The 21,823-nt window shown below is 41.0% G+C and overlaps 1 protein-coding gene across 7 annotated transcripts; it reads left to right on the forward strand.

Annotated features, from left to right (window-relative positions):
* The first annotated feature begins 664 nt into the window (after positions 1-664).
* On the forward strand, positions 665-20,392 carry LOC128416435 (translocating chain-associated membrane protein 1-like 1). 7 transcript variants are annotated; one of them, XM_053394195.1, is made up of 13 exons: positions 665-784; positions 900-1,048; positions 2,361-2,424; positions 5,870-5,930; positions 7,110-7,228; positions 8,021-8,137; positions 8,235-8,293; positions 10,384-10,468; positions 10,827-10,897; positions 11,967-12,071; positions 13,805-13,948; positions 14,886-15,043; positions 17,083-20,392. In XM_053394195.1, the coding sequence occupies exons 2-13, from the start codon at positions 972-974 to the stop codon at positions 17,154-17,156; spliced, it is 1,134 nt and encodes a 377-aa protein (XP_053250170.1). In that variant the 5' UTR covers positions 665-784; positions 900-971; the 3' UTR covers positions 17,157-20,392. The 7 variants fall into 7 exon arrangements, with proteins under 7 accessions (XP_053250170.1, XP_053250172.1, XP_053250174.1 ...); XM_053394197.1 differs by lacking the exon at positions 2,361-2,424 and having other exon boundaries at positions 667-784; XM_053394194.1 differs by lacking the exon at positions 665-784 and having other exon boundaries at positions 791-1,048.
* The last annotated feature ends 1,431 nt before the right edge of the window (positions 20,393-21,823 follow it).

Genomic DNA, 21,823 nt, shown 5'->3' on the forward strand with positions numbered 1-21,823 from the left:
CAAGATCTACCATGACCCATTCCCCCCCGTCCCCCAAAGCCCCCTGACGTTTCTGAGGGAGATGCTTGGGATGAAACCTGGGAACTTTCCCAAGGGAAACACGTGCTCTGCTACTCCTCCAGCTGCGGGGCCCTGCCTTGGGAGCCGGATTCAGGCCGACGTAAAGCCCACTAAGTTCAACAGGGCTAAATTTCTGACGAAAGAAAAGAACCCCGAAAAAGCTTCCTCTCAGGATTGGGGTCTGCACGTCCTTCTTATTTTCAGAAAGTGGCTCGCTTCGGATTTTTTTATGTGATAAAGCCCAGGACGCATATTTTGAGAATTTTTACCACATAAGGGAAACAAAAAAACAAGAACAAGCCCGCCCCGCCACCCACAACCGGTACCTGACGCTCTTTCTTCTCACTTAAAAACTCCTCGCAGGATGTTGCCTCCGCTCCCGAAAGCTCAGAGCAAGTGATACAGGTGGCTGGACCCGGCGCAGGCTCCACCTCCGGGGGCCAACGAGTGGCCGCACTCAGGTGTCACTCACGCGAACCCCGCCTTCCTCCTCAAACAGCCGTTTCGAGCGTCGGGCAGCCTTCCTCAACCGCCCCTCTCCCTCCCTCCCTCCCTCCCCGATTCCCGAGTCCCCGCCCCTGGCAAACTGCAGCCGAGACAAGCGATTAGCCGCCGAAGCCGACAATCACGTTCACCCTGCGCGGCGATTGGACGACCCCCGGAGGGAGGAGGCGGGCCAGAGTTGTGGAAGGGGTGAAAGTCGTTGGTGTTTACTAGGCGTGAGGTGAGGGGGGGGATTGTTGAGGAGTTGTTTTTTTATTTATTTTAAAGGACTGCCGGGTGTTCTTCATCCTTCATCTCTCTCTTTCTCTCTTTCCCCTCCACTTTGGGGCCTGGAGCTTCCCCAGCCTCACAAGCCTCCTCAGCAATGGGGCTGCGGAAGAAGAATAAGAGCCCGCCAGTCCTGAGCCATGAGTTCGTTATCCAGAACCACGCGGACGCCGTGTCCTGCCTGGCCATGGGCCTCCTCTTGGGGCTTATGTTCGAGGTATCAGCGCTGTGTAGGGCCTGGGGGCGAGCGAGGCCGGGAGGAGGGCGGGGGGCGGGTAGGGTGGTCAGCGTAGTAGCGGAGCGCGGGCTTCTCGGCTGAGGCACACACCCCTTTCCTCCCCCCTCCTCCGCGCGCGGCCCCGCCCTTTTCCGAAATCTCGGCTCGGGCACTTCCTTTTCCTTGGCGATTCTCACCAGCCCCCTCTACGTGTGCCCGTTCACGTTCTTCCTCTGTGCAAAGGGAGGCGACGTGATCCCTGCCGAGGCCGGCTTCGCCTACCGCTCCTCCCTCCCTTCCCCCGCACGGAGTCTTTTGCTCAGATGACTCGTGAAAGCAAGCCAAGCCACATGTTAGAGACCCTCTGTCGGGAGAGGGAGGGGTGGGGTGAGGTGGGATATAAATTATCGGTGGTCGAACTGATAAGAAGAGCAACAACACCCCACAACTAAATGATTTCTCGGCATAGCAGCGATCGATGCCTTTGGGTTAATGTAGCGCTAGATAAGGCAAAGTGGAAGGCAAAGCCCACCCCCCTTCCCTGAATGTTTTGTCTTGTCTCTACTAATACAGTGGTACCTTGGTTTAAGAACAGCTTAGTTTATGAACAACTTGAATTAAGAACGCTGCAAACCCGGAAGTAGGTGTTTTTTTTGCCTTGGAATGAGAACAGGTTTCGTTTCCTGTCAAGTATGATCCATTTGTAAATTGAGTCCCCTACTGCTATGGGAAAGCACGCCTTGGTTTAAGAATGCTTTGGTTTAAGAACGGACTTCCGGAACGGGTTAAGTTCATAAAACAGTGGTACCTCGGGTTAAGAACTTAATTCGTTCTGGAGCTCCGTTCTTAACCTGAAATTGTTCTTAACCTGAGGTATCACTTTAGCTAATGGGGCCTCCTGCTGCTGCCGCCACGCAATTTCTGTTCTCATCCTGAAGCAAAGTTCTTAACTGGAGGTACTATTTCTGGGTAGCGGAGTCTGTAACCTGAAGCGTCTGTAACCCGAGTTACCACTGTATTCGAAATTGCCCCATCCTCCATTTTCAAGGCCAGAGAGAGAGAGAGAGTGTGTGTGTGTATAATCTGCTTGGCTGCTCTCTAGAGCTGGTCACACAGTGTTGCAATCCCAGCCTTGGCATCTATTTTCAGCACTGAAGCTCAGTTCTACGGTGTACGATAAGAACAGACCTCAGTCAGTATAAGGAATCTCAAGTTTCATTGGTTACTAAACTTTAATGAGAAACTAGATTTGAAGGTTAGTATTTCTAGACTAGCCTTTTCCAATCTGGTTGTCTCTCTTCCAGTCAGCCAGTGCTGATGGGAGTTGTAGTACAAAACATCTGGAGGGCCACCAGTTTGAGGAGGACCAGAACTCAGTACAGTATCTCATTTTCTGTGTTAAGCATTGTTTGTATGTGTACATTTTGAGGGACTGTCATATGTTTATGTGAGTTGGCAATCGTGTGGTATGCCAAATGCAGCTATTAGGTGTATATTTGGCATGACACCTATTATTGTAGCATTGATTATAACATAAGTATAACTGTTGTATACACAGGGGACTCAATTTACAAATGGATCATACTTGACAGGAAACGAAACCTGTTCTCATTCCAAGGCAAAAAAACACCTACTTCCGGGTTTGCAGCGTTCTTAATTCAAGTATACACCCTATGCTACATTAGAAAGGGTGTATGGAGTGTTAGGGGAGCCGTAGTACCTTTGGTAGGGGACATGCGCTCCTGTGATAGTTTGTGCGCAATGGGCTCAGCTGTCACCTGTGGCTCCTAGAAGCTGTCAGCATGTAAATACACCCCAGAAATGGCTTCAGCTGGCAGCTAAACCAGGTGTGGGTATCCGATTGGTCTCAAACCCTCAGTAAGTTAGGCTCCAGCACATAGAGCAGATGAGACCAATAGTGGGTTCAACAGTCAAGAAGGCGGTTTCTGCATGTGCTGTAGAGGGAAGTGAGGGGCACATGAGGCTTATTAACCTGGGAAGGTAGGCCATCTAGAAGAAGGAAAACTCTGATCCTAAAGCTCCATTGCCTTGTGGGATTTTGCTGGGAGAACAAAAGGCTAAGGAGTAAGCCCTACACAAATCCGGAGTGGAATTCCTAAGATGGTTGGATGGTGCCTTGTACACCTCCATCTGGCAACTCCTGCAGCACCAAACTCCTGCAGAGTTTGGTGCACTCCATTGTCTCTCAAAACAGATGGATGCCAACCAACATTAGAAAGCTAATAGGGTGCACGCTATTCAGAAGGAATGAGGTGTGTAAAAGTTATGGAAAGCTGTGTTAATGTGGTTGGTTGATTGCTTAAAGAATGCTTTTTGCCCCATTTGGTTCAAGCAGCAGGTAAACTAATTGTGATAAAAAGGTGTAAGATGTGTATGTTTGTTCTTTCCACATGGGATACTGTTAATATAAACAACTTAACATGCCTTTTAAGCAGTCAAGTCTCAAGAGTGGCCAAATTTACATAAGCATGTTCATCACTGACTCATAAACCTGCAAAATGGAATTTGGAAAAAGACTCAGAATTACTTTTGCACACCTTAGATTTGATATAAAATGACTGTGTCACAGTTGTGCCCTGTTTTCAAAAAATGCCATCAAACATGATGTTAAGTAGAGGTGGGCAGGCAAATCAATGAACAGTAAAGAGAGGGAGGGATATGTAGGGTTGAAAAGCCTCCCATGTGCTTTTCAAGAATCCCAGCTCAGTCTGAGGCAGTCTTAACAGCAAAGGAATTAGTAAACAGATCGGGGGAGTAAATCGGGAGAAAGAGCAATGCTATGATCCTGGAACAACATACAAATATGAATGTTGAAGGATACAGAGGAAGTTCACAGGGAGCAGCAGGGGAAGGTCAACCAATTGGGGGTTAGGGAAGAGTTGATCAGATCCAGCAACTTCCTCTCCACTACAGTTTTTACTGTAGTCATAAAGACATGTGGATCTAGACATAACTTTAGCCCAGGGATAGGGAACTCTGGTTCTCTACATGGATGTTGAAGACCAGTAACATTTGGAGGGTTTACCTTCACTGCTCTGTTTGCATGTAATCTGGGTATTGCACAGCACTGTTATATGACAAAAGAATTGCAATGGCTAAGGTGATGGTCTGAAAATGAAGTGGTGCTTTTTTAAAATCTAAGACCATTGTAAAAACGGGAAAGTTACAATAGGGAAATCAGTTTCTACCTTCACTCAGCAAGGTGTTTGAATTGGTCTTAGAGTAAAATAGAACCAGAAGATTTGGCATAATTATGCTCATCAATACAACTCAATGTAGTGCTAGTATGAGGAGAATTGTAGCAGACTGTTAATATAATCAGGCTGCAATACATTAAGTACAAGTGTATAATAGACTTATGTTTATGACTGGAATTTCAGTTTTTCAAGTTGTGAATATCTTCCAGATGGAACTTGATGTTGGATTTACAGTAGCAATATAAGCATTCTAATTCAATTTATATACTTTTCTTTATTTCTGCTAATGGTGAAGGTGCAAAGATCCTCAGTGACATTCTAGCTGCAGATATTGCCTTATATTATACATCCATATACTTGTTCTTTTAACACATCTGATGCCTTAAAATGCATTTCCTTATGGAGTGTATGGTTTCCTCAAACAACCAAGTGCTACATAGTAATAAAATGATTTGTTTCCTTAAATATTTGGGCTACAAACTAGCAGAGAGTTAGGGAGGTGTTGACTTAATTGGGTAGCACTTAATTCCTTGGTGGACTGTGACCATAAGATGATCCTCATTCCTGTAGGTAGTTGGTTTTTTTTTGAATGTGGAATTGTATTCTGCCTTTAGAGAGAAGCATTTTGTGTTTGTAGTCTCCCTATTTATTTGAGTGGAATGAATATGGCTTTAAAAACACTAAGAAAAATCCTACCATTGTCATTGGCTGTAAATCATTGCATGTGTCCTGGCATAGAAGATTCCATTTGCAATATTCAATCCAGGAAAGTTTTAAAAGAAGCCTGTGTTGGTTAGCTGCCTGTTGCTGAAGGTAGACCAGGAAAGGATACTTACCTTTGCTTCCATGCTGTTTTGGTCTCTCTTGAGGAAATAATTTCCATCCCTGTTTCTTGAACTATCCTCTGAACAACTGTGCCTGCATCATGAAGGAGATTTGGGCCTGAATGTAATGTCCATGCTTCTGTGTATTAAAAATAAAATGGCAAGCATGTAAACATTGTATTAATGTGTATTTTGGGGATCCTTTGCCAATTTAACACTTTTTGTCCCTTAACCATGGTTCTGGGGTTGGACTCTCATGTTTCCTATCATTTTAGGCCCTGGTTTATCCTATGGTTACTCTTATTTATTTGTTTGTTTGTTTGTTTGTTTGTTATTGATGCCTGCACATGTTAAGCATGACTAATGCTAAGCTGGCTTTGTTCATAACAAGAACTTAGGAGCCAACGTCAAAACTTAGCTTTGGGTCCTCCTCATGATCAAACCCAGCTTAGTGTGTTAACCACGTTTTACATCAGTTGTAGACATAATGACTAACTGTGAGTAAAACTCACAGGAGGGAGGATTTGCACATCAGAGAACACAATCTTGTGACTCTGATCTCTTAAGGGACTGTCAGTGTTACATCAGTGTCAGCCCTTGGTATGGCCCAATTTAAAACCAGTGAATGTTTACCATCTCTGATGCATATAAATATAATAAGACTGAAAGCCAGAAAGTTGTGTGTTAAAACAAAGGATAAAAACTTTACGGTGGCAGCTTTTAGGAAACATGTAAGTGATGTAAGCGCTTGCTAATTTGCCTTCTGTTTTAAATTTTAGGTTACAGCCAAATATGCCATTATGTTTATTACTGTTCAGTACAATGTTACATACACCACAGGTAAGAGTAAAACAAAATCATCTGCATGGCTGGCCATTGATTTAAGCAATAAAACACTGATACATCTCATGCCAATTATTTACAGTGCAATCCTGTGCATGCTTACTCAGAAGTAAGTTCTGTTGAGTGCAGTGGGTCTTACTCCTTAGTTTGTATAGGATTGCAGCCTTCATTTATAATCTTTTTGAGTCTGCAGTACAGCCTGATCCTATGCATGTATATGTCTTTGAGGCTGTAAAAAATTAACAAGTTCACTGACTTAAAAATGCAAGAGAGAAGACTTTCTTTTAAATTCCTTTAATCCTAGATAGCCCATACTCCTAAGTCTTGAATTGTTATCCAGTTATTTCTTGAAGAATTCATCATAGAAATCTAAGACATTAGAAATTAGCCAGACACTGGGCGCGCTTTGCAACTGGTGCGGGTCCAATTGTGACCACGTGGAGATCTCTGGATGCCAGGTTAGCAACTGATATCTCCATCTGGCTGGCCCCTCCAGCTTTCTTAACAGGTAAGCAGAAGAGCTTATTTATTGCATTTATATCCCACCTTTTTCTCCAAGGAGTACATGGTTAATTCACCCCCCTCCTCAGTTAATCCCTGCAACGACCCTTTTAGGTAGGTTAAGAGACTGTGACTGGCCCAAGGTTACCTAGTGAGCTTCCTGACTAAGTGGCGATTTGAACCCTAATCTCCCAGGTCCTAGTCCAACACTAACCACTATACCATACTGACTTCCTAGAGTACTTCTGCTAAGGGGAAGCTATATAAATTACGTCTGGAAATAAAAAGGAAAGTAAAATGTCACTTACAGAAGGATCTGAAATACTTTCCTTGAAGCTTGAATTTGTTTTATTCTGGATTGTTTGATGTTTTAATGTGTTGTAAATCAATCTGAGATTTTTTCTTTAAAATATAAAGCGGTATTGAACTGAAAATAATAATAAAATGAAGGATAAACAACAAACACCACCGAGAGAAATAGTGCCTAGATATTGTTGTGGTGACCACAACCTAGGCTAAAAGTGCCATTTGGAGATTGGCTTATGAGTTTCTAAAACTGATCTAAGATAAGCAACATTGATGAAAACCATTTTTGTTTTCTTTTATTGCCTAATGGTTTTCCAAGTGCACTCTATACAGCTGGATTCTGTTGTAATAAGATGTTATGCATTTCAGATGAGAGGCCTGAGCTGGTACATTTCTATGAGTACGGTCCAAAAGACGTGGCCACCATCTTTTTCTACATGCTTATAGCCATTATTCTTCATGCAGTGATTCAGGAATACATACTAGATGTAAGTTGACCATTATTAGATGGGTGTACATATTTTGGGTTTGATAAGTTCTTAGCTCTTAAGATGGCTTTCTAAATAATACATCTAGTACTTGTCATGAAGTACTTGATATTCGGTGCCAGAAATCAACAAACTGTTCATTCAGTGAGTCACTGCAAGGCTTGCTAGAGCAGGGGTTGGGGATCTGTGGCTCGTCAGAATCTGACTCCTATAAGGCCTCGCCAGCATGGCCAAGGATGAGGGGAGTTGGAGTCCATCAACACCTGGAAGCCCACAGCTTCCCTGTCTCTGTGTTAGAGACTTCTCTTACTGTCCTCTCATTGCTGAGCCAGAAAATTGATTCTCTGTCAGTCAAGAAGAGATACTAGTACCAGTAACCATATTGTATGCATGCTTGGCCACCATTCCGGTGGAACTTGCCTATTACCCTTGTTAGCTATACAGTATGTCATAAACTGTACATCTTGGGCTCTGCACAGTGTGAGGTTCAGTAGCCAGTATGGGGCACCGTGTGTTACATTTTTACAAACACTTGAGTATTAGGGCTACTCTGATAGGGTAGAATTGCTGTGGATGATAGTCATATTACTGACCTGGCTAATAAGGCTAAAAGTCCAATTTATAGCCTTATTGCATTGGAATACAAATAGAGAAGATGGAATACAAATAGAGAAGAGAAGCACTGACATTGTGCTGATATTAGATTATCCAGATAGCGTAATCAGTACAGAAAAACACCCACTTCCTAACTCATGTAAACTCTTGCTCCTGTTTTTGTTTTTTAATTTCTAGAAAATTAATAGACGTCTCCACTTGTCAAAAACAAAGCATAGCAAATTCAACGAATCAGGGCAACTAGCAGTTTTCTACTTGTTTTCATTTGTCTGGGGAGCCAGTATTTTGTCTGCAGTAAGTAAGTCAAGTTATCTTTCTAGAATTTCTTCAACATACATGTTAGCACAAAATATATGATCACTTCTTTTACCTGTATATTTCTCCCCATTAGGAAGAATTCACAACCAATCCAACTTTGTTGTGGAAAGATTACCCTCATTCTCGAATGTTGTAAGTGTTGTTCTTGTGTTCCTTCATCTGATTTTAGTGGATCTTGCTTTACTTGTTCAATTAACTTTCTGATGTTCTTCAGGTTGAATACATCTCTGCATTGTCTAATCTCCAATCATAGTTTTATACATTTATGTTGTCACATCCCCCTCAGTTGCATTTCTCTCTCCAGAAGCTAATATATATCTGAATTTTTTTTAACTTCCCTTCATAAGAAATTGTAACAGTCGCTGGTCTACTTTAGTTGCATCTCTTGTGACTCTGTTATATTCTCTTGAATTGGGGGACAGGGGATAAGACTAACCCTCTTCAACCATTCATTTTGAATGTATGAAGAGGACAGTAGGTATACAAGTCCCATCTGCAATGTCCCCTTCCCCATAATACACTTAAAATTTTCCCCTATACAATCTGTGTCATCATGCATTCTTTTGAATATCTGAATATTCATCCTAGATTTATATAATAGTTTACAATATTTGATGATATATTTACCAGTATTTGAAATTATGTTTGACTTTGCAAATAGAATCTATTTGCAGTCAACCAAGATCTTTCCTAATGCAAGCAGTTTAGACTCCATTATGTATGTGGGATTGTACATTAGTTTTCATTTAGGCTGAATTTAGTCTGCTGTTCCATTGTCCAGTCAACTGTGAAGCTCTTCAGAGGGGCTTGGGATTTTACTGCCCTTCCTATTTCATTGTCTGTTTCACACCCATATCTTGATAGTTTATTAAAAAAAAACCCCAGTACAAATGTAGATCCAAGTGGGATCTACTGCCAGTGTAGTGACAGCTATTTTTGGTTGCCAACACCCTGTCCCCAATTCCTTGTCCATAAGAGGAGGGATCTTCTTATCCAATGGTATGCTTTTTCAGGAACATTTGAAAGACTATGCCAATTAAGTGCTGTCTTCATATTGAGATTGCATTTGTCAGGCTACAGTATGTGGTAGAGTGCCCTTGCTATCTTTCACTTGTATACATAATATTTAAACATTCATTAAAATAAAATATTAGGGAGTTTTTCTATGAATGTTGAGTGTTGCAGATTAATTTAATCGAGAAAGTCAAATTGTATGAGCAAGGTCTACATTCTTGACTGATTTTGCTAACAAAGCCAAAAAATACGGTTGCAAGATTTCTCTCCCTTTCTGCCTTGGGGGCAAGTGCCTTTCCCCTACAGCAAAGGAGCATTCCAGCTTAAGCTGATGCTTGGTTATAGGAAATAAAACCCCTTTGCTCAGCAACAGCTGAAGAAGCTTCCTTCTCCCCACATATTTCTCTTTTGGAGAGTATATCAACTTCAGCTGGGTAGTGGCAGGCAAAAAACTCCTATGGAACTTTCTTTGCCCTGGAGCCTGGTAAGGGTGATGTCATGGACTGGCTGGATGCAGAGGAATGGTGGGAATAACCATTGGTGGGACAATGAGCAGTCAGAGGGAGAATGCTAGGAAGAGAAGGTGTTGGAAGCTGAAGAGGTAACATGGCTTAGTGAGCTAGGAGAGTCTGTGGCAGAGGGAAGTCCATCCAGAATCAGAGGCAGCAGCTGAAGCATGGGAGGAAGGAGGTGAAGAGGCAGAGATGAGCCAGGCTGGTGAAGAGTCACAGGTGTCTCCCTCTCCTGCTGTGACAAGCTCTGTTCCCCCCGGTCTCCCAGAACCAGATGAAGCATGAAAGGGGCAAAGGGAGGCGGAGACTTTCAGTCTCAGCAACTGATCCATGGGGCAAGATTTACCAGGGATGAGCTGCTGTACTCATTAGGCCTGACACTTTGCCAAGTCTGTACAGATTGTGTTATTGCTAATAAAGAGTTAGCTCCAACTTGCATGGTGTGCTTTACTGCCAGCTCGCTCATGCCATGTTGTCCCAGGCAATCCCTGCCCTGCCTTCCTCCCAGCATGAGAACTGGAAGGTTACTGAAACTGTTTGGATTATCCCCCATCTCTCCCCCATAACATGAAAGTTAGGAAGAAGGCACATTGTTCACTAGATAGCAGAGTCAAAATTGCCCTGGTGAGTGTAATGGTTGAATGAGTTAGGTTAACACCGTTTTTGAATTTTTGATTATTTTGTGTGTGTGTTTAGTTTTCAGGTTAAATTCTTCTATATCTGCCAAATTGCCTATTGGCTTCATTCACTGCCAGAACTGTACTTCCAAAAGATTCGAAAGGTATGAGTTGCAATTTCACCATATTTTTATTGTTAATATTCTACCATATAAAAACTTTAGGCCAAAAAACAGCAAACTAGATCTTGGGTACAAAGAGAATGGTGGGTGTTCCAAACAAGGAGAAGTTTGAATGAAATGGGGAAAACTTAACGTTGCTGCCCTCCCTTTCCAGAACCCAAGAAAATAGCACTGGAAGAAATTGTGAAGACAAAATGACGCAGTTAATGCCTGCAACTCAATCTGCATTTCTTAATTTAAGTATGAAGAACAATGAAAGATCACACAGCTTGCGCAGAGTTGTTTCTTTTGTCTTTTTAAAGTGTAACATGTCTCCTTTTCCTCTTTCATATAATTCTAGGAAGATATTCCTAGACAGTTGTACTACATCTGTCTTTATATTGTTCACATATCCGGTGCCTACATTTTGAAGTAAGTACAGGCGTCCCCCCACTTACGCGGGGGTTACGTTCCGGGGCCCCGCATGCATAATTGAAATCGGGTAAAGTGGGGAGCACCCCACTTTAATAGAAAGGGAGGGACAGAGAGAGAGAGAGTGGGTGAAGTGACTCCAGAGTAAGGAGGCTTGGAAGTTGGCACTCTCCCCCATGGAGAGGCAGTAGTGAGGTGGACTGGGTGAGCATCAGGGGAACAAGGCTGGGCTAGGCAAGTTGGCTTCCTCCCCTCCTCCTGCTGCCCAATCCAAAATGCAAGCAAGGTCTAGAAGAGAAAAAGCAGGCACCTCATTCCCCAGTGGGGGGTTGGGGCACTCAGTATGTGCAGGCTCCATCCCAAGACTGCCGAGCCATCCTGGCTGTGGCATCTGGCTGCAAACCAGGCAAAGGGGTGAGAAGGGCAGCTGAGAGCAACTGCCACTGGGCATGTTGTCTTCCCACCACCTGTGCTGCCTCCATGTTCCAGTGCTGCTGTGCTGCAGCCCAGACAGGGAGGCAGGTGGACAGTCCCAGGAGGCTGAGTGTTTGTGTTGGCCCAGCCAAAAGGCAGGCAAGCAAGCAGTCAGGTGAGCAAACAAGCAGGCGATCAGCTCCCTGCACGCTGGGAGGACTCTATGCAGTCTGCTCCCCTTCAGCTGCTTCAAGGGTTCAAATTTGCTGTGGTCTTTCCCTTGTTCGGGTAGTAGCCCCGAGCAAGGGAAAGCCCACTTTATTTAGCAGTGACCCATGTAAAAACAGTTGTGCTTGAGTGGGGTGTGCTTAAGTGGGGGGGTGCCTGTATCTATAAACTTTGTATTTTATAGCATGCAAATTAAATGTTCAGTAAATGTGTCTAAACCCTACTACCTATATGTTGTGTAAGGATAATGACACAATTGGGGGAAAATGGTTAGATAATTTGATCTTAGCTGAGCTGGGATTTGAAAACAGATTTTTCTGTAGCAAAACAAACCGTACTGTAACTAGACCATGCATTGGCCTAATAGTTACTGATATCTTGAACTGTGTTAATATATTGATGAAGATATTTATTTTTAATATTTCAGTCTGCATCGCTTGGGCTTAATTTTGCTGGTACCACATTACCTTGTGGAACTTATTTTTCATGCCTCACGCCTTTTCTACTTCAGCGATGAGAATAAGCAAAAAGGGTAATTTCTATTTATTATTACTGTTACTATTATGAAATTAACTTTTAATTTTCTCCCTCTACCCCTTTCTTTTACCCCTCACCTCTTTTGTTACCAGCATAATAGCATTTGATTTGGGACCAGGTTATTTCACTAGTTGTGTGCATCTATTTGGGCTTCCTGGGTCTTAAGAGAAGCCTTGGAGCAGTTCTCTAGTTTGCCACTGGGAAAGAGCAGGTTGGTAGTTACTAGGTGAAGGCCTTTTTCAGTGGTAGTCCCGTATCTATAGAATTTCTTCCTCCAAGATTCAAAGGAATCTCAGGACTTCTATGTTCCTCTACTTCCTGTCTTACACAATGAGCTGTCTTTTGCAGCCTTAAAATATTGCATGTGTACAGCAGGGTTGCCCTGTGCCACATGATGCAAGTTTTTGAAACTTTTATTGCAGAAGTAATATGATGTGGAAAGCGCCACTCAGTGGAAAACACTGCTATTCCTTGAGAATAATTCAATGTCATGCTATATTGATTGTTCAATCAGCTCAAGTTTTTCAGCTTGCCAGATGGAACAATCCCCCTCTTCCATCCCCCTTGTGCTGTTCTAGGTTTCTCTAGTCTTACCCCTAGATTCAATTTGCTGGAGTGCATGGAGGATGGAGGAAAGCCCCATTGCACAAGTGGAAGTCCTTGCGGGGGCTTCCGATGATGGGATCTGTTAGATGCCCTTTCTAAGCAGCTATTTAGGATAATTATCAGTACAGTATTCAGGAAACTTAAAATCTGGTAATTTGGATTTGAGACCTGTCAGGAGTAAGCATGGGCCAATGGTATCAAATAGTATGGGAAACAGCCTTATTAGAAAAACTAACCAATAAACTGAAACTGACATGGGGACAAAAACAATTAGGAAGAAAAAAGGGGAGGGGGTGGGGTCAGGTGGTTATGCTTCTATTCTTCTACTTAGTGGGGGTGTGTGACAGCGTTACTTGTATGGGTTTTCTTAATATTCACTAGTTGTATTTCTTTGGTGGTGAAAGTGGTTGGGGTGGCTTAGGGTGTGGTTGGTTGTCTTTGGTTGGCTGTAGTGAGAATTTGGGGGGGGGGGATTGAGTGTGTATTTATGAATCAGGTTAGCCAGATTGATTCGTATGCTGTCGGCGGATTCTTGTCATTGTTTTGTTGTGCTGTATATGTGATAAAGGGGAAACATACCATGGTGAATGCATCTTCTATAAACCAATTCATGAACCAAGAACTTGTACATTGACCACTAATAATGAAACACATGTTTTAAATATTTTACCATGTTTACAGTGGTGCCTCGCAAGACAAAATCTGTTCCGCGAGTCTCTTCGTCTTGCGGTTTTTTCGTCTTGCGAAGCACGGCTATTAGCGGCTTAGCGGCTATTAACGGCTTAGCGGCTGTAAGAAAAAGGAAACAAACTCGCAAGAACTCGCAAGACGTTTCGTCTTGGGAAGCAAGCCCATAGGGAAATTCGTCTTGCGGAACGACTCAAAAAACGGAAAACTCTTTCGTCTTGCGCGTTTTTTGTCTTGCAAGGCATTCGTCTTGCGAGGTACCACTGTATTATGCTATTTTTGTGATATACAAATGATGTGAGAAAACTCTGTATACTTGTTTGTATAACATTATTCTTGTTTATAAGACCCAGTTTTTTAAAAAAAATTGGTAATTTAAGGCGTTCATGAAGCAACTGATTTGGGGGGAAATACTTACTGTGAATTTCTTTTCAGATTTACCCTCTGGGCTCTACTGTTCATATTGGCTCGCCTTCTGACTCTAACTTTGTCAGTTCTCACATTTGGATTTGGTCTAGCAAGAGCAGAAAATCCTGGCTTTTCCATAGCAGAAGGAAACTTCAACATACTAACTCTTAGGTATAGTGAATTTAACAAATGGCAAAGAACTAGCTATTCTTGCAGGAAAATGTACTGTTGGTTTTTTATTATTGCTCCTTTAAATATTACATTTATTAAGTTGATAGGTAATTTGTGTGAGATATCTGAAATCTATCTTAATTGATCAAGCGGGACCTTGCACGAAAATGTTGCAATCTTGAGTTCTTCTGTTCAGGATTTCATCCACTCCATTCTTTTTCTGTTCTTTCCCTCCCCAGTAGATAGCCAGCATTCAATGCCCACTAAGTGTACTCAAACATCCCCCTTTATTTTTGGTCCCTCCTGGGTTCAGGGTGGGAAGGAGAAACACAACAGTACTCAATGCCAGCTATGGTAAATTATGGAATATGCCCTTTGATATATAGGCAGCTGTTGCTTCTGTCCCAGAACATTGGGAATATTCTCTTTATTTGGAGTTTGCTGGTAGCTTCTTCTTGTGCAAGCGCAGAAAGATATAAATCAGAAGTACATGGAATAGTGTTAGATAGCTCAAATAGCAAAACTATATATGAATTTCTGTTTTGAAATAAGTTCCAGCCATTTCAGCATTCTGTCTCCAGCAGTGACCAGCCTGGGGTCTCTGACAAGTTCATCCTCTGCTTGAACTTGTATTTGGAAACAGGAGGGATATTGCTCCATATTTGTTAGGTCTATTAATAGTTATTAGCCATATCACTCAGAAACATCAGGTTGCTTCTAAAAGCACAGGAAAGTGGCATCCCTCTTAACAAAGGTGCGGTTGCATGTCTTGAGTAATTTTTTTTCTTTCAGTACTCCATAAATGTAGATAATTTCAAACATGCTTGCCTCCAACATAACTTGAGCCAATTTAATGCATTATTTCTAAACTTTTCATATTTATTGTTCAGTGCTTGTAGTTGTATTAATTTCCATATAACATTTTTCAACTTACTAGAATTAGCTGTCTGGCTGCAATCTGTTTGACCCAAGCTTGGATGATGTGGAAATTCATTAATTTCCAATTAAAGAAATGGAGGGAGCATATTCAGAATCAAATTCCTAAGAAAACAACAAACATAAAGGTTAAACCAACAAGGAAAGAATCATCCAAAGGTAGGTATATTCATCATACTGATATACTGCTATCAGTCACAAAATATAACTGCCACATTGGCATGTTGTTCTAAACCATGGTTTACTGTGATAAACATGAGCTGGAGTGAGTGTCTGGCTCATGTGCTTCCCCTCACCCTTTCCTGGTAGAACATTTGACTTCATTTACTTTTCCAGTTTGGCAGTGTTTGACATCATATTCCTTAATCTCAATTTGTTGTGGGAAAGTCCACTATCAAGGTTTAACTCAAGTATGGTTGGTTTAGACAAGCTTCATAACTCTTGGTTCAAAGTTGGCTTGTTTTGAAATTAAGGTGGGGGGAGAGCTTGGGCTCATTCAGCTCATGCACATTGCAATAAACATATGATCCAATAATTATTATTAAATTTTTATCCCACCCTGCCTCCTGAAGGCGTGACCTCTTCCCAAATTCGGTGGCTTATTTTACTTCTGAAAAGTGCACAGTGCCACTGTTCAAAGTTATGGGAGAGGCTTGGGAAACAGGAGTGTTCCTTCTCTCTTATAGCTCCTAACAAAGACACTGTACCAGAGGAAGAAGTGGGACTTTTCAGAAGTAAGATCTTTGAAACTCCTTCATTTCCCCCATCTTTTTGCCCCAGTGCTTTAATGGAGTGAAATCTCCTTCTCTCCTCTGCTGAGTGCCTGTGTGATCATCTGGTGAACATAAGTGTGCTACCTGTATGGTCTGTTTAAGTGTGTCTTTGCCATGCCCACTACTGACATGAAGGCTTCAATCCTCATTGAAGCCCTCAGGCTGAAAAAGGTTGGCCACACCTGCACTAAACCATTGCTTAACAGCTAAAGTTTAGCATGATTTGTATATGTAGCAATTGATGGCTGAATGTGCAATATTATAGTGGCAACTTCCAGTGAAAAGCATGTTACTTGCTTGGTTTCTTAGCACTGGAGTTGGTGTGTTATAGAATGTAATTTAGGGACGCGGGTGGCGCTGTGGGTAAAACCTCAGCGCCTAGGACTTGCTGATCGTCAGGTTGGCGGTTCGAATCCCCGCGGCGGGGTGCGCTCCCGTTGCTCGGTCCCAGCACCTGCCAACCTAGCAGTTCGAAAGCACCCCCGGGTGCAAGTAGATAAAATAGGGACCGCTTACTAGCGGGAAGGTAAACGGTGTTTCCGTGCGCTGCGCTGGCTCGCCAGATGCAGCTTGTCACACTGGCCACGTAACCCAGAAGTGTCTGCGGACAGCGCTGGCTCCCGGCCTATAGAGTGAGATGAGCGCACAACCCTAGAGTCTGTCAAGACTGGCCCGTACGGGCAGGGGTACCTTTACCTTTACCTTTACCTTTAGAATGTAATTTGCTCAGTCCATTCATCTTGCTGTAGAGACAGAGTATACCTTGTTGGCTAAGTCTAAAGCAAACTTCATCTAGGGCTGCAGCGTGGTGTATGCTTAACATGTTAAGTGGACTGAATGAAGCTTATTTCTGAGTATACTGATTTGTATTGGATTGCACTATTAGTTGTTTTTAAATCCCTGATTTAACTCGGGTTGTGTACCTTTGATGACTCCAGTGGAGTCCTCTTGTGAGCAGAAAAGGGATTCACACGCTCTTTGGTTATTCTCCTCCTCCCTCCTGCAGCCCCGGGTGCTGCCTCCCAACTATCAGAATGTTTCGGAGCAAATATTGGGGGAACAGGGAAGCTGTATGGGGAAATAGGAATATCCACCTACCTTTCTTCCAAATTTATCCTTGAGTTGGAGATGGGGAGTCTAGCAGTTTGGTAAGGTGAAGCTTGGGATATTTGCTGGAAGAATGGTTCTTCAAAGGACTATGCCATGACATGTTCAGAGGGGAGAATTTTCAATAAGTTGCAGAGGTAGGTAGCAGAAGAAAGTGACAAAGGAACTGAGATTATTTATGACATATGTAATAGAAGGTACCCAGTATAAAACTTGGATGTTTAAGTAATAATCCAAGTCTAATCCTGACAATTTAGGAGATTACAATATTGTGTTTATACAAATTGGTGTTGCATTAATCTTCTCTTTTTATTGCAGCTAACTTGGTCAATGGAGCAGTAAAATTTGAAGAGGGTACATCACCTAGAAAAAGAAAATCAAAAATGTTATGAGGAGCATAGAACGTGAAAGCAACCTTTTAATTGAAGACTTTGGTGATTAATGAAAATGCTCCATTACCAGAGTTGTGTTCACTAAAGGACTCTGGTTGAAATAATATATTTTAAAAATTCATCAAAACAAAGTTATGGTGAGAACACTGTACTTCAACATGAGTTTTAGTTTATTTAACCTAGATGCTCAATCTCCACTATTAATTTCAGTCTTTGAAAAATTATTTGTCTTACTCTTGAATGTAAGTACAAATCCTTCAATGCTATGGAAGGCTTATAAATCAGACATTGCTTTTATTTGAAGCTTTAAAATATAATTAATATTTCATTTAAGTATAAAGCTTTTAGAAACTTTAATTTCTGGACTTGGGCGGGAAGTTGTGTTAGGGGTTTTTCATTTTGTTTTTTAAGAAAATGTTTTGCACACTATTCCCAAACTGTCTGAAATGTCTATTCAGAAGTAATTTCAGATGGTTTTCCTATTTTAAAAGTTCATAATTTGGATAACTATGGTTAAACACAGTGTTTAAGGAAAGAGAATAAAATCAATGAATATCTTCATCTTGGAAAACTGCTAGTTCATTTGAGGCCACACTGTGTATTTGAAAATGACTGTGAAGGCAGTCTATTAAGGCAGATTTTGCTGAATTGGTCTCCTGAATTACCTAATACGAAACCCCACATAGCTGGCTTTATTTATATATAAATACACATGGCTTCTTGAAGTCCTGAAAAGTAAGTTTCAAAACTAAATCTTCTTCACATGGTGCTTAAGTTTGATTTATGTTGGTTTAGATACAATTAACTGTTTCATGAATCTAAAAATGAATGCTTAACGAGCAGAGCCGCATATCATTTCAGATTTAAGTCAGATTTCTTGTATTATGTAGTATAACAAACAACCAATATTTTTTTCTTATTTCAAAACAAGCTGAACCTGGCTCTTCAATGTCATAAACAGACACTTCATCAGTGGTTAGTATAACAGATGTGCATAATCACTAAATAGCACAGCTGTGTGATAAAATATCCAATTATAATTAAGGTTTAGAAAAATGGCTAACCTTTCAAGAGAAGCATTGTAAAACCCAAAGAGCTTACTAGACTCTTGCAGCTGGCTTCCAGAAGTCCAGTGTTACTTCTTTTACTTTGACCAAGCTGAATTTTATGTCATCATGCAGGTTTTTAAACTCCTTACTGATTGAAGTATCTTTGTCATGCAGCATGGAGGGCAGTTGCAGCTTGAGTAAAAATAATTTTGAAGCCCCACTGGGTTCATTGAACTGCTTTCAGGGCACTGTTTTCAGGCTTCCATTTAGAAACTTCTTCCCTTTCTGCTTTCCCAGGCTATCTTCTAGAGAAGTAGGAAATGAAATATTTTCTGTAAATGAGACAAATGGAAACATAGACTGCAATCCTGAAAGCACATTCTAAGCTCCATACTTTAGAGTGAGCAAGTAGCAGTAAGAGCCTCTGCCCTTTATTATGTGCTGTTGGTTGTGCTATATAGGAATTTTGTGAAATCTATATAATTATATTAATATTTAAGTGTGGTTTTTCCTACTATTCATTTGGATTCTGTAAAAGCATTCACAATTTGCTTAAATGGTCCAAGCTGATGAAAGTCTGTAAGACACTATAAAAAATTGATCCATATACTATTGAAAGTCTTGCTGATTACAAACATAGTTTGTATCTAGTAGCCCCATACCAACCGGCAGACATTGCCATAAGCACAATTTTTCCCCTACTTGGTTCATTCCCAGAGTGCATGGAGCTGTCTTAACACTGCACTCAGATGGGAAGCTATCACATGCACAAAAGCTCTGTGCTTATTTAAAGCAACTACACTTAAAGCCTTTGATGGGGAAAAATGCTTAAAACAGATGCCTCAAGTACCTTCATTAGAAACACAATGGCAGGGTCATCAGATAGCAGGGATGTCCCTGTTTCATACACAAACTGTATGATAAATTAAATCACAAGTTAGCTATTACAGCTTACTGAGTTGTTTTTAATGTTCACACAAACACATATTTAATAAGCAAGGTTTGCTACCATGTGCTATATATCAGGAGAACCATCTACTGTGACATTGGCAAACCATTTTCTTATGATTGGTTCAGAAATCAGTCTGCATCAGTCCTGTGATGAAATCAAACCTCACTTCTGACCACGCTTCTGTGACAAACAAGTGACAAATCATTCTTTATTTCTCATTAACAGTCAATTAAACCATTGTCACATGTTCTTTGATGTTGCTACATAGATAAAATCATTCAATAGGAGATTTTTTGGTATGTTATATAAACATAGTCATCATCTGTATGCAAATGCTATTCAGGATTTGAGCCCATTTTTTCTTGTTTCCCAACTTGTTTCTGTGTGCAGATTATAGGAATTTGTCTGACTTCTCACAATCCTGTATATTTCTACTGAAGATGTTTACCATTGAACTAGAATATATTTTTTTATGATTTTAATAAAACTTGTTTGTATAATGATGAATGCCTCATTTGATAAAAGTAACTTCTAAGCAGTTTTGATGAAAATATTGTTTCCTGATTTTAGTGTTCAGTGCTGCTTGCAATACTATGTTTTTTTGAACAACTTGCTTATAGTTCTGGACTATTATGTAACAGGGGAGGCCAAAGGCCAGTTACACTATTACATCCTAAGGATGATAGCTGTGGACACTGTGGGTTTACAGGTTGAAGTCTGTACTGTCTAAAATGTTTTATGTTAGCTAATTTCAAACAGCTTTCTTAAATAAATGGCAAACCTAGAACTTTAACAGAATATGTATGTACTGTATGGAAAAGGTAGTGGCTATGGCATTTGAATTTGTGGAGTCTATCCACTGTTCCATATTGGGAACTATGTTTCATATTCGTGAAAAAATATGGTTCAGTAACTGCATAGTGGCCAGAAATAAATTGCAAACATGCACCTATAAATCTTCTAAGCCTCTACACTGACAGATTTGTCTCATTTTTTTTCCAGAAAGCCAAACTTTTTGGTTATACAGTTTTAACTGAATGTTACCTTAAATGTGTGTGGATAGTTGTGTGCGTGTACACCGGATATCTGTATAATGGAAAGAAAATGTCATTCTGTTGCAGCATGAAAGGAATTGAAAATTGAGTATCATACTGCCCTGTGTCATTGCACCACACTGATTGATGTTTTATGTACTATCAGATGCATTAAATAAAATGTGTGCCTTTGCCTTAGGATACTTTTGTTGAGTTTTGAAACTTAGTCTGTTGAAGTATTGCTGTGGGAGAACTTGATGCACAGGTGGCTTGGCACTGATTTACTGCCAGTTGAGAGATGATGGAGAAATTCGTGTTTGAGAAATCTGTGTCTGGTGTATATGTGGGCTTCTGTTTTTTAAAACATTGAGCACTCCAACTTGTATATCTGAATTAGTGCAGTCTGCAAACAGCTGCATTGCTGCAAAGTGGTAAGTTGTGTTAAATGAGCACACAACCCAACACTTGTGTAATGCCTATTCAGTCCTGTATGATGCATATGAATGTTATTCATTTGTGTGTGCACAAGAGCTGAATGTTTTTAAGATTGGAAAGGGGGCTTGGGCAAAACTGGAGATTGGCTGCAAATCTAGCAACCTGTGCTGATGTTTCTGTATACTTCTGAACAAATGTTTGTGGCAGGATATAAATGAACTAAAAATACATAACTGCAGTTTACAAGGGAGCAAGAAACCAGTCTATAACATGATTACTTCTCATACCCTATACAAGACTGGTACAGGAAAATGTTTCTTGCCCACCAGTAAGGTACCACCTTATTCTTGGTACAAATACAGAATAAAGGCCTAAAAGTGATGGTAGTTACAGACACCTGCAAGTGAGTGATAACAGAAAATTAGTCTTTCCATTTTGGAAAACTGCTACACTGTATGTTGACTGTTATTTATTTATTTCATAAATTTTATACACCACTTGATTGTTTAAAATAAACTCAAAGTATAAAACAACAAATGTATCAATAAAAATACCATAAAAATTCTGTAAATTATTCAAAACAAAACAATAAACTAAGAACTAACACATTAATAAACTTACTCTTCAATTGTAACAAAATGTTCAAAGTGGAACAAATGTGCAAAAATTATTTACAGCTGGCAGATGTGTTACCTGTTGTTAACCATAATAACCAGTTTTGGTTTTCCCCATGCTCAGACGTACTTAACATTTGGAAGGATGATCCTGTGCTTCAGTAATGAGAAATGAGCCACACTGAGTTCAAGGGGCATTATTTCCAATTAGAAGATGGTTGGACAGTGTTCTCAAAGCTACCAGCGTGCGTTTGACCAAACTGCGGGAGGCAGTGGAAGACAGGAGTGCCTGGTGTGCTCTGGTCCATGGGGTCACGAAGAGTTGGACATGACTAAACAACAACAAGGATTGTAAACCTTTCTGGAAACTGTCAAAAGCACATGAGGATACCACTTTGCTGGAGCTATGCAAATCAGTCAGGCCAGCACCTGGATGCAACACCACTTAAGGAGCACATGTGTTGCCTTGCATTCTATGATGGAAGAAAGGCAGGTCAAAAATGCAGGAAAACGAATTGACTATAGATAGCTATATATATATTGTGTAAAATCATTTAAGTGTTAGATATATACCTCTTATCTA

Source organism: Podarcis raffonei, chromosome 6 (assembly GCF_027172205.1).
Source record: "Podarcis raffonei isolate rPodRaf1 chromosome 6, rPodRaf1.pri, whole genome shotgun sequence".
NCBI lineage: Eukaryota > Metazoa > Chordata > Lepidosauria > Squamata > Lacertidae > Podarcis > Podarcis raffonei.